The 12,036-nt window shown below is 39.4% G+C and overlaps 1 protein-coding gene across 1 annotated transcript; it reads left to right on the forward strand.

Moving 5' to 3' along the window:
* The first annotated feature begins 985 nt into the window (after window positions 1–985).
* Window positions 986–2,034, forward strand: LOC101314422 (50S ribosomal protein L10, chloroplastic-like). Its single transcript, XM_004289904.1, has one exon. It carries the CDS (start codon window positions 1,141–1,143, stop codon window positions 1,795–1,797), a length of 657 nt encoding a protein of 218 aa, XP_004289952.1. The 5' UTR covers window positions 986–1,140; the 3' UTR covers window positions 1,798–2,034.
* Window positions 2,035–12,036: the final 10,002 nt, after the last annotated feature.

Raw genomic sequence — 12,036 nt, forward strand, 5'->3', positions numbered from 1 at the left:
CTCTCTCTCTCCTCCTCTCTCTCTCTCTCTAATCACTGTTTCTACTTCTCTCTCACTCATCTCCTCCACTCTCTCTCCTAAGCTTCCCTCCTCAACCCGTTTATCCACTGCTCATTTCCAACTGAGGACAAGATTCCAAATAAAAAAACTATCATTTTGACCTCCTCCTCTAATGCCGTCGGTGAGGACGGCAAGGTATTTCCCACACGGAACCGAGCGAGCGCGAACAGCCGACGTGCTTCTCCACCTGACGTAGTTGGACCTTACAGCATTGACGATCTCGGCGAGGAGGCGTTTAACTTCCCTTTTTAAATTCATCCTTTTATACAAACGGGGTAAAATGGGTAATAAAATTAATGTTGGGTACATTTAACAATTTGCTGGGTACATCTAGCAACACCCGCGATAAATCATTTGGAATTCCCATGTTCACTGTCCAACAATCATCTCTGCATACCAGTTTTAGGCACTTGTCAATTTACTGAAAATAGAGCAACACAAACTTATATCATCACTGAAATTATGGGTGTGATAAGTAAATGGTCACTTAGAATTGAGATTATATTTCTTCTCTTTTGCCTTACGATGCAATTTCTCTTCATTTAATCTAGTATTTTGGATATTGGGGAAGTACAAAAATCTCATAGAAATAAGGTTCAACGTCTAATAGTTGTCAATGCAGGTAAAACACTAAAACTGATCAAAATTGGACCAACACCAAACTGAGTTATGTTAAACTGTCATAGCTTTTTACCGAGTTTTAATTTCTAAAAAAACCGATGAAACTAGTGTTTTTTAGTAACAAATTCGATGATCGTCGAAATTATTTAGTACTTTTGAATTATCACGTGTTTATGATTCGAAACAACCTATTGTTCGACTTGTTCATTCACTTTATTGTTTCATATACCCCCAACTTCAATAATCATAAGATTTGTATTAGTCGGAACTACAGACACATGGTAATCCCGGACAAAAAAGGTGATCGAAAATCAAATTTAGCTCACAATTTAATGTACAATTTCAATTATCACAACCCAAGCCCAATTCCCACCTTTACCCCTTTTTAAAATTTTACAGAAAGAGCGATAAGATAAGGCAACAAATCCACACGCACTCTCACTTCTTCCTCCTTCAACAATGGAAGCCACTCTCGTCCTCTCCCCCTCCCCCTTATCCCTAACCAGACCCGCCAACCCCTTCCTCTCCCTCCCGACCCGACCCGGCTCCCGTCCCTACCGCCTCCCCACCATCCGGTCCGCCATCTCCCGCGTCAAGAAAGAAGAGACCGTCTCCACCATCAAAACCAACCTCGAAAACTGCTACCTCCTGGCCGGAATCAGCTACAAAGGCCTCACCGTCAAGCAATTCCAGGACCTCCGCAAAGCCCTACCGGACTCCACCAAGCTCATCGTCGCCAAGAACACCCTCGTCTTCAAGGCCATCGAGGGGACCCCCTGGGAGGCCCTCAAGCCGTGCATGACGGGGATGAACGCGTGGCTCTTTGTGCACAGCGAGGAGATCCCGCCGGCGATTAAGCCCTACCGGGATTTCCAGAGGGAGCGGAAGCTGGAGAACGACTTCACCGGAGCGGTGTTCGAGGGGAAGTTTTACGGTCCCGGAGATTTCAAGGCGCTGGAGACAATGCCGACGAGGCTGGAGATTTATGCCAAGCTGCTTGGCTCTCTTAAAGGACCGGCCTCGAATTTGGTGGGGACGATTCAGGCGCCGGCCAGGGAGCTGGTCATGACTTTGCAGGCGTATGTGCAGAAATTGGAGGAGGAGAGCGGGCAATAGTAAAGAAAGAAAGAAGCTCTGTAAGTGTATCTTGAACTTGAAGAAATAACCAAAATTTTAGGTTTATTCTTTGAGTTTTTTGTGTTGTTGTAGAATGGTTGGGCATTTATATCTGTTGTGTTGAAATTCGAGGAATGAAGAGCTGTAGATTTTGTAAAATTGGAATCTTAGCAAGCAATGATCTTCATTTTTGTGGCTATTTCTGCTTAATTTGCTCCACTGGTGTGGTTTTTATACTTGCCAGCATAATGTATGCTTATATAGAAGACCCAATGCCTAAAAAAACAGTTATGTGTATACAATTACAATCTTCATACATGATATAATGAACACATGAAATCTATTCTTGAGTTCTTAGCATATGCGCTAAAGCCTGCTGCTTGTGAAACATTGGAGATACGAGATGTAATTTGCATATCTACATTAATAGCAACTGTCATGGTTCATATTCATGGAAAGCAAAATAAATGTGTAGTATAGTGGAACAAATAAGCCAGGGTGAAAACTCTAATTTCTTCTTTTGTGGTTCACGATGATGATCAGTGAGGATATACAGTAAAGAGTGTAGGCAGCAGTGATTTATTTCAGAATTTTTGGGCTAGATAGTGGTAATGCTAATCCAATAGTGCCACTTTTGCTTATATGACTTTGGTCCATTTTTTTCCTGAAGTAGATTTCTATATATGTCACATTGTCATTGCTTTCTTATCTATATGTGATTGGATAGGAGACGAATATATTTAGGCATGCCATTAAACATACCTAGGATTTATCAGTTCCTCAAACAAAAGAAGGGGGAAGAAAATAATTTGGAGGAACATGAAAATATCATAGTGATTCAGTTTTCAAATTGATATTAAGGAGAAGACTTGCACAACATGCGTGAGGGTGAAGTTGAATTGCCGTAATCCTTCTGATTACTCATAATAGCTCTACCGCAGTGCCCTTAAGACATTTTCTCTGGAAGCATGAAAATTAAAACTAGACAATGCCTTCTCCAGGCAGACTAAGAAAGACTGAAACATTGCGCCTATATTTAACATACATGTCACATGCAATAGTTTTCTGGTTCCATATTCCATCACGAGCAGGATAATCACGCTTCATATAGTTCTACTTTCTTGGGCTCCTCCACTTTGTTTCCTTTTAGCTAGAAATTTTTGAGATCTCTTGGAATCATATGAGCAAGGTCTTGGTTCAGTGTTTTAAGAATGTCTTGCTGAGTGACTTGTCCAGATGTCCAATATGAGCAAGGTCTTGGTTCAGTGTTTTAAGAATGTCTTGCTGAGTGACTTGTCCAGATGTCCAACACCAGCTAAGTGGAAGGAATTAAAAGTTCTATGCAGATATTGTAATAAACTGGTACCACTGTTAGTTCTCAACCTCTTTGAAATTATTATATACAAATCATTTTTCATACAATCTTGATGGTTGGGAATATCCTAGCTTGAAGGTTTTGTAAATGGAAATATGGAATATGTTTCATCCTATTTACTTGCAGAACCGAGAACATTGCATTGGTCTCTTTCAGCTCAACCAAATTATCATACCATTGGCTTAGTACACTCCCACAATTGCTTCAATTAATTATTTCTATTCCTAAATTAAGTTCATTTTCTTGTCAAAATCATTGTGGGGTGAATCTTGTTTAATTTTGTTTCACAACAAGCATGTTGAGCTATTTGATTTCATAATTGCATCATTGTGTTTGCTTCTCTGGATAAAGTTTGATCTTGGTTGCAGTTTTGAGTCTTTTGACACAGTGATTGACAGAGAAGGCAAGAACCTCTCTAAACTGATTGTTGTGCCAAAAACTTAAGCTGTTTGTTGTGACGTGGAGCAGAAACTTCAGTATTTTTTTTTGTCTGAAAAAAAAAAATCACCCTTTGGTTTTATGCTTCTACAGAAAATTTGGTAGTTATGGAATTCCATAAGAGCAATTTCTCAGGTTAAGAGCGTATAGATTTTGGTTTTATTTTACTGCGGATCCATTTTACTCGAGTTTTTCATGTCATGTTGGATTCTAGGATTCATGTTATGCCTTGGCCAGTCCCTCATGATTGCCCATATCTACACTTACCAGTTATCAAGTTATGCCTTTCCCAGTCTCTCATGATCCATGAACCTCAGTAAATGCTGTAGTTGCAAGGACATTCAGTACTTAAATGCAGTCGGCACCAGTGGCATACAAACTTCCCTGTACTGACGAGTTTCTGGGCTGTAAAACCAATTATAAAAATTGCTTGTAAACTCTGCTGTTAGTACCAGTCATCCAGAGTACAACTCTACAAGCACTGGATGGATGCATGAACCAGGAAAGATGACTACAGAATAGACCTGTGCGAGGTGCGATTCTGTTGGCATTTTAGCTGGACATTATAAGAAAGAAACAAGATAATGAGACCTCAATTGTCCCCATGAAAAATAGCATTATTGAACCTGTCACCTATTTGGGTGGAGGTTTTGGTCAATGGGCTAATCATTCATCCTAAAATTTTGTTTGAGAATGGAGCTTCTGTACAAAATAGGAAGCCAAATGTTATGGACTATTAGCAAACTCTCTGTTTGTAGATGTCACCATTAATTTATCGATCAACAGCAAAGTTGTTGCCTTCAATATGTTTTAGAATGAGTGGCTTGTTAACTCCTCTTTGGAGCAAAAGCAGATGAACTTGGACATTAAAAGTCCTTTATACTCTTCTTCATGTGAGCTGTTCTGTTAGCTCATACTCCACACTTATGTTTCTTTCTTTCGCTTTTGAAGGTGACATGACAAATAAAACTCGTTCTGTGTCGAATAATTCAATTACTACTGTTCTCTAATGAAAAGAATATTTCGATCTTTCGCAAGTGCAGCTCCTCATGATATAGAACCTGGAATTGACATTTGAAGACTGCGATGGATATCAGACACAGAAGAAAACCGAAGCAATCCCACATTGTTTAGTAGTGTGTATTGTTATGTTGTTACTAGCAATAAGCTAAGATTTTGCTTACTAATAGGATGAAGGAGCAATTCCACATCAACGACCCTACCCTCCAGTTATGTGAAACCAAATGCACATGGCTTTGCTTTGCTTAACACAAGTCTGTCCTAAAAGACAGATTTCCTCCAACTTGTTTCCTCTGTATGCTCTAAATCTCACCTCAACGTTTTGCACAATGCATGTATGACATTTTCTTTGTATGCGCGCGCCGACGTTGATGTATGCGAGTCTCATTTTAGCACTCAGATCATCATATGCATGTTTAGAAGGAGGTAGGCAACACATCCTTGTTAATGAAAATTTTGAAGAGAAATGGTAAGATGTCTGCTGAAATGTCTCACTGTAGAAGACGTGAGTTCTTTTTAGCTATAATGAGGTTTAGGATCCCTGGACAAGCTCACAATGAAAGAAGCGGAGGACTAAATCACAGTCGTTAAAGTCATTGGCTTTTCTTTTCTGTAACGTTTGTTCATCTCGATTGCCAAAATGGACATAGGGGGAACCAAATCTTTAATTATCATGTCCTTCGAAAGTAGCAACATGCCAACTGAGCGTGTACGTCAAGTGTAGTTTTGAATTTAGAAATCAAATCAGATTATGAAAAGGGTTTTGCTTACTGTTTACTTAAAAGACAAGGAATGACACATTGAGCTTAAAGTAATTACCTTGTGATTACTGATTTGGGAAAGCTTAAGCAATGATTTGTCGAAATTCATATCGAAATTATGCAATGCAGGTCAATGTAGCAGAAGGGTTTCTGCATTAGAATTATGCAGAAGGAAAATAGTATTGATATTTCCCTTATTAAGAACACTCAATTTCAAATACTGATGAAGACGAAAACAGTACTTGGTACAGTACTACTCCTCAGTCCTGGTCATGATACTGATGGAAGACAAAGCTTTAAAAGCTTTGTCCTGAAAGAGACTCACCATCAAATCTTGCTTTGAATTTAAAGGCGACCAAAGTGTGTGCAATAATGCAATCTGAGCACAGTCTCATGCGTAGAGAATCTGGGAATCACTTACGCCTTAATTTACTAACTCAAATAGTGGAGATTGCACTGTTAGAAAGTAAATGGTTAGTATACATCTTTTTTTTTTTTAGAATAAAATGGTTAGTATACACCTGTGGACATGGATCGGTGTGAAGATCTCATACATTTTCATGCCTTGATGCTTTAAGAAAAGTGTTTTATAATGCTCCGGAGCATTGAAACTTGAGAGGCATTGGTCATTGGATTAGCTCATTTTGTTGGGTACGTACACCGCATACATTGACTAATATAATGGCTCTTACGATATCAATTCAGTATTCTGATATATGGAACTGCTTAGGGAAATCTGTGAAAATGTTTACATTTTTAACAGTTTCATATAATCATACAAGGATGATCACTTACCATTTATGAAGCAGCACAGAGGCAGGCCAGTACATCAGTATTCCTATAGCAGAGTTGCTGCAATGAAAACCACCACACACAACTTGTTGCCTATCATTGTTTCACATGTATCTGAGACAAAATCTCTTGCTTTAATTAGCAACAATAGTACCATGCCAGCGGCAAAGAGTTGGGACACAGAAATACTGGTGAAAAATGCAAGAGTTGGTTCCCAGATTTCAAATAGCATTTACCCTTTTCTTTCAGTGGTGTCAAATAGCATATGGACTACCCTTTTCTTCTATCACATCAGTGGTTATGTCAATTTTTCTTAAACACTAATCAGCTTATCATCAAAGAGTAAACAAACAAACAAACTGCTTAGGTGTATAGTTTGGTTGGGCAGCTATGTTGTTTATGTTTTCTAGCTTGGAGAAGGAGAAGAGTGAAGTAGGCATGGCAGCAACATATAAAAGGGTGCAATTTTATCTTATGCTTAACGTTGAGCCTTAAAAGAGGATATTATTCTAAAAAGCATTAGCCTTTTAGTAAATGGAATCTTAAGCATTTTATCGGTGTGGAGTAGGTAGCATGTAAATCAAGTTATCATTTGTTTAAAACTGTATATGAATCATAATCCGCAGAAAAGCCTTTATAGATTTTCTTAAGTGATGATAATGGTAGGTATCAAGTTCATTAAGCTTAATTTTTGCCAACCGTGCATTTGTTTGGATCTTCAATAATCTGAGGTCCTCCAGCTCCCAGGAATATGCATATATTTTTCTGATCACCCTTTGTTAGCATAATTTGCTTCATAATTTTCTGAATTAAATGACATAATACATGTTAAACCTTTATAATTGTCTATCCATTAGTCTAATCATTTAAAATTGACATACATTATCGTAGTATGCCCCTGCTTTTATGAATTTTAACATTTTTTCATCCAAATGCCAATCATATTTTACTTACACGCGTCTTTATCATAATTTTAGTTTTTTTAGTTAAATAAGAATTATTCGTAACTTCTCTGACGTGCATAAGACACAACATGTTGTCACGTTAAATCTCACACACATAAGATATTGCAAGTTGTCATACTAAAATTTTACGTCAAGAGTAATGCAAAAAATGCATGAACAGTTTCTATGATTGACTTAACATTATGATATTGATCTCATACTACTAATTAGAGCCGGAAATGTCTGCAAAATACACAGTTAATGTAAGTTATTTACTACACACGGTTGACAACCAACCCTTTTGGAAGGACTACAAACCTAGTCACCCACTCACCCTAACACATATTTAACTTTATAATCACATGAGGTGATGTTATCTCACATTTTCAACCTTCATTTGTAAAGTTAGATTATGGGAGGAACCGAGGGAAGATTGAACTTTGATGATATTGAAGTGGCGGCTCTTCTTATACCTTACGCATATTGCAAAATGCAAAGGCTATGTCTTTATCAAATTTCATTTTTTTTTTGTTTAGATTGTTTCAAGTGTTAAGAATAAATATTTATTTATTTCAGCATAATTATCCTATTAAAAAAAAAAAAAAAATTACCTTGTTCTAGGATATTCTTTATGTGTGCCTTGGCCTTATGCCAATAGAATATGTAGTTAGACTAGATCTATGTATTCATATCCTTACCATATTGGTATTGTGTAATTTCCTATATAAAGGGCTCCTATCAATGAATAAGATGATGATTCTCTTGCTATCTCTTTGTCTCTACACTTTATCCTTCATCACGTTATCATGCACTTTGTTCTAACCCTAGAGCCAATAGCCCACCATTTTTTTCTAAACCCTAAAATCGGGCAGCCTTGTTTTTCTCGATTTCCGACCAAAATTCCGACTGTCCTCCACCGGAATTTTATATCCCTAGAAAGCTCTCTCCGTCCCGGATCCAACGCCTCCGGTCTCACCCTGAGAACCGGCCGGAAAGTCTCCGAACCGGCCGCCGGAAGATTCCAGACCGCCGCCGCTACCAACCACCGGTTCACCACCTTCCCTTGCTCCGATCAACCTGAAATTTTGACAGCAGCTTCCCCATCCAGAGCTGCTCCTCCTTTCAAATTTTCAGCCCCAAATTCGAAGTATAAGTAGGCGAAACGTTATTTCTCCTCTCGGCAGCCTCTAGAAAGGTATGTTTTTTGAAACCTTAAACTTTTCCAAGTTCAATAACTCGGGGAGGATAAAATCCTTTCCTCCCTTCTCCATCTCCATTCTATGCTTGGGATTTTGTGCGTGCAGGTACCCAAATCCCGGAATTTTATTCGCGGGTCAAGAGTGTGTTTGATCACTCTTGTTTCTTTGTCCGGGTTGTGTTTGATCAACCCCGACCTTTCACCGGATTGTGTTTGATCAATCCGAGGCCTTTTTCCGAATTGTGTTTGATCAATTCGCGGCTTTTCCGGATTGTGTATGATCAATCCGAAGGACAAACCATTAAAAGCATCGTTTGTGACCTTTATTGAGTCTCATAACAGCTTGTTTTGTATGCAAGAGCAATGTAACATTCTGCTCCTTTGAGTTTTGACATACTAGATGCCTAAGACAGATCTTCGCTTGGTATCTGTGGAACCTTTCATTGGAAAGGATTAAACCACATGTTTTGACCCCCAGGCTAACAAGCCTAGATGCCGAGATTTCACATCTCATGCGCTCAAAGTCTTTGACGCGCCACATCGACAAAAGCCTTCAATGGCAATCTGTGCAAAAAGTAATGACCACAAGTACTGTGGAATGCACTCATGGAGCGTTTCTCGAAACGTTCATATAACTCTACTTGTTGAGTTATTAGTCAAGTGGATTGCTTACCACCTTAATTGACTACATATTGTCGATGATCTTTTGTGGCATCATGATCCATAATCTTTAGCGGATTCGATCATCATCAAGTTCTCTAGGTCCTCCAAGTTGGTGTGGAATTACCAACGAGACTTGATTTTGATCATACAAACAGGAATTGTATATACGCTAATGTGATAAACTTATTTGGGATTATCCCCTAATGTGGGGACAACAATATGGGTCATGGCAACGGCAGAAAACGTCGTGCTGATGTCTAGAAAAGAGGGGGAGGTGTTGCCGGCTCTAACAACGACACTCCCGGTCTAGACACCATTTTGTCAAAACTACTCACGTCAGCTCATGACATTAATGCAACCGTTGTGGATCTTCGGATCACTGGTTCAAGATTGTCAAGCTCATTTAAATTGTGAATGCATACAAAAAGGTATGGAAAATCAATATGAGGACAAGAACGTCATCCTCATGATCGCGAATTTCAAAGATTCGGATCCTGCTCTAGCTACCCATGACTTTGATGTCATCGGCTAGACATTGATTTTCGTTACAAGTTATATGTACTAAGGCGTTGTATCGACGTCCTTTGTCTATTTGAGACCTCGATGTACTCACATTAGCAACAATGAATGCCTTGAGGATTTTTCAAAGTGAAACTATTCTCCTCTTATGGTTCATATTGATTTACAATCAAGATGTACACTTACATCGTCTTTAGAAACATGACATATTGTGCCAATTTTGGTCCCTTCCTTTGAAGGTGACTCATGGCACTGCATCCTCAAGGAGGATCGCCCACGTGTTTCCGGTTAAGTCTTCTACCCTATAGCGAATTTTTTATCATCAATTGTTCAACTAGGCTCATCCAAGCTCAGTGTGATGTCTTAGAATTGTCTAAAATTAAGGAGATAATGGTTTTAAGTGTGCCTCGCACTACCGACCCTCCACGGACATGCCTGGTCATACTGACTTGGAGTTACCGAAAGCTTTTGATTTTGGATCCCCCTACGCTATTAAACCAATTGCCGTCTTGCAAAAGACGTTGAAGACTTATCAAAGCTGGAAAATTATCATCATAATCGGATCTTCTAGGTCCTCTGAGTTAGTTTATGTTCATGTCAGGGAGCTTTTGCTAACTAGTCATGGAGTTTACGACCTTAGAACGATCGAAAGGACTTGGTTTTGATCATACACAGGTCACTTTTGGCTAAGGCAAAAGCCTACACGCCACCTGCAAGCTTCACAGCTTCGCACATGCCAAATCTGCGAAAAACAGCAATCTGTCCCTTCTGGACAGTCAACTTCGTTTGAGCTTTGTGAACAGCTCCGGACGAACCAGACAGTGAGCTTTATATCATTGGAAAGCTCTATGAGTCTAGTTTTCAGAAATTTTCATGGTTCGTCCGTATCTATTTTAACTAAAAAGTTATGGCTGTTTTAGTGCGCAAAGGTCATTCTACGCGGAAATTTTTATGCACTCTCGGGATTGTAACTTTTCGTAGCTTCTTTCAATCCTTCTAAATGGTTCAAGTAGAACTATTTACTCGTCCATCTACTCCTTGTAGTTATGTCTCATAGAGACATTGAGTGCTTCGCAGATAGTGGAACTATCCACAACATTCTAAGGAACCATGTTGAGCTTTAAAGACATTCATGCTAATGGTTTTCATTTGAAAACACATTGTGAGAATGAACAAGAATTCTTTTGTGTATACCTCCTCATGAATGCGAACTGAAACGCATCTTGGAGAAATTCATGAGTCAATCTAGTGAACTGTATGTTACTACGATTCGAATATCGAATCCCATGTTGTCGCCAAACATGATATTTGGGACACCGACTCATATAAGCTTTGGTTTGACCAAATTGGTCAACCTGGAAGAGATATAATGGTCCAAATTTTGAGAAATTCTCATGGACATCCATTCTTCCGCTCAAAACGAAGACATTTGAGATCTAGTATCACCATGAAGCATGGTGGTGACCCTTGGGACATTGACGTCACCCGAACACGACTCCAACTTCCTGGAGGTCGTCCGATCAATTCCTCAAGCAATTGAGGTGCACCGGCCTTTCCTCGATGTCGCATTGGCCCCCTGCAATGCTCATTGCTTGTTTTGAAAGCCTATTCTTTAGCTAAATAAGGAGTGAGACCCTCCTACGCTAAATAACACAAAAGTGAACATTCTATTCTTACATCAAACTATGTAGATAGATACAACCAGCTTGCGGACACCTTTTTATGCTTTATGGTGTTGGTTGACGTGTTAACACATTGGTCACGTGTTACACTATTATCTACTGCTTATACTGCTTATACTGCTTGTACTTCTACGGGCTCACTACCCATTCTTTAAAGAAATTCATAGGGATGTAAGTTGAAGTGTCCTGTACCCCATGTTCACATGCAATACGGTCTCACCGAGGCTACGACCAAGCAACTTTAGCTTGTCGCTCGAACATTATTGATGCGCACCACTCTTTCTATTGCGTCTTGGGGCTATGCAATATTTGCATGCAGTTTTACTATTCATCTACGACCCACCATCATTGAATTTTGTTGTACTACAGCTCGTGACTGTGTACTAGGATTGACACGAAATTGCAATCATTGAGCTCGGCAGGATTGAAACGGATCTCCAATCCTTGAGCTCGGCTAGATGTTATTTCTAGGTGCCAAATCGCATTGCCACTGCGTACAATGATGAGTCATTTGAGATGAATAAGTTTAGGCTGGATATGAACCTCCACCTATAATCCGCATATGTAGGAACCTTGTCAGGCGATCTCATTCACCGCTAAATTGCGGATTGTCACTTTGATGAGACAATATTCCCGCCGTTAGGGGGAGATAAGAACACAAGTGTTCAAGTGGAACGACGTGAATTGTCGTGGTTTGTCCCCACTAAGTCTCATCTTGATCCCAAATGCTTATAGTGTTAAAGTGACGAGATCACATGCTGCAAATATGTCTGCAAGGATTGATGTCCTACAAAAGGACATGGCGCGACCAAAAAGTGTTGGTCTTGACGCCATCACCATGGATGGT

The sequence above is a fragment of the Fragaria vesca genome, linkage group LG2, assembly GCF_000184155.1.
Source record: "Fragaria vesca subsp. vesca linkage group LG2, FraVesHawaii_1.0, whole genome shotgun sequence".
NCBI lineage: Eukaryota > Viridiplantae > Streptophyta > Magnoliopsida > Rosales > Rosaceae > Fragaria > Fragaria vesca.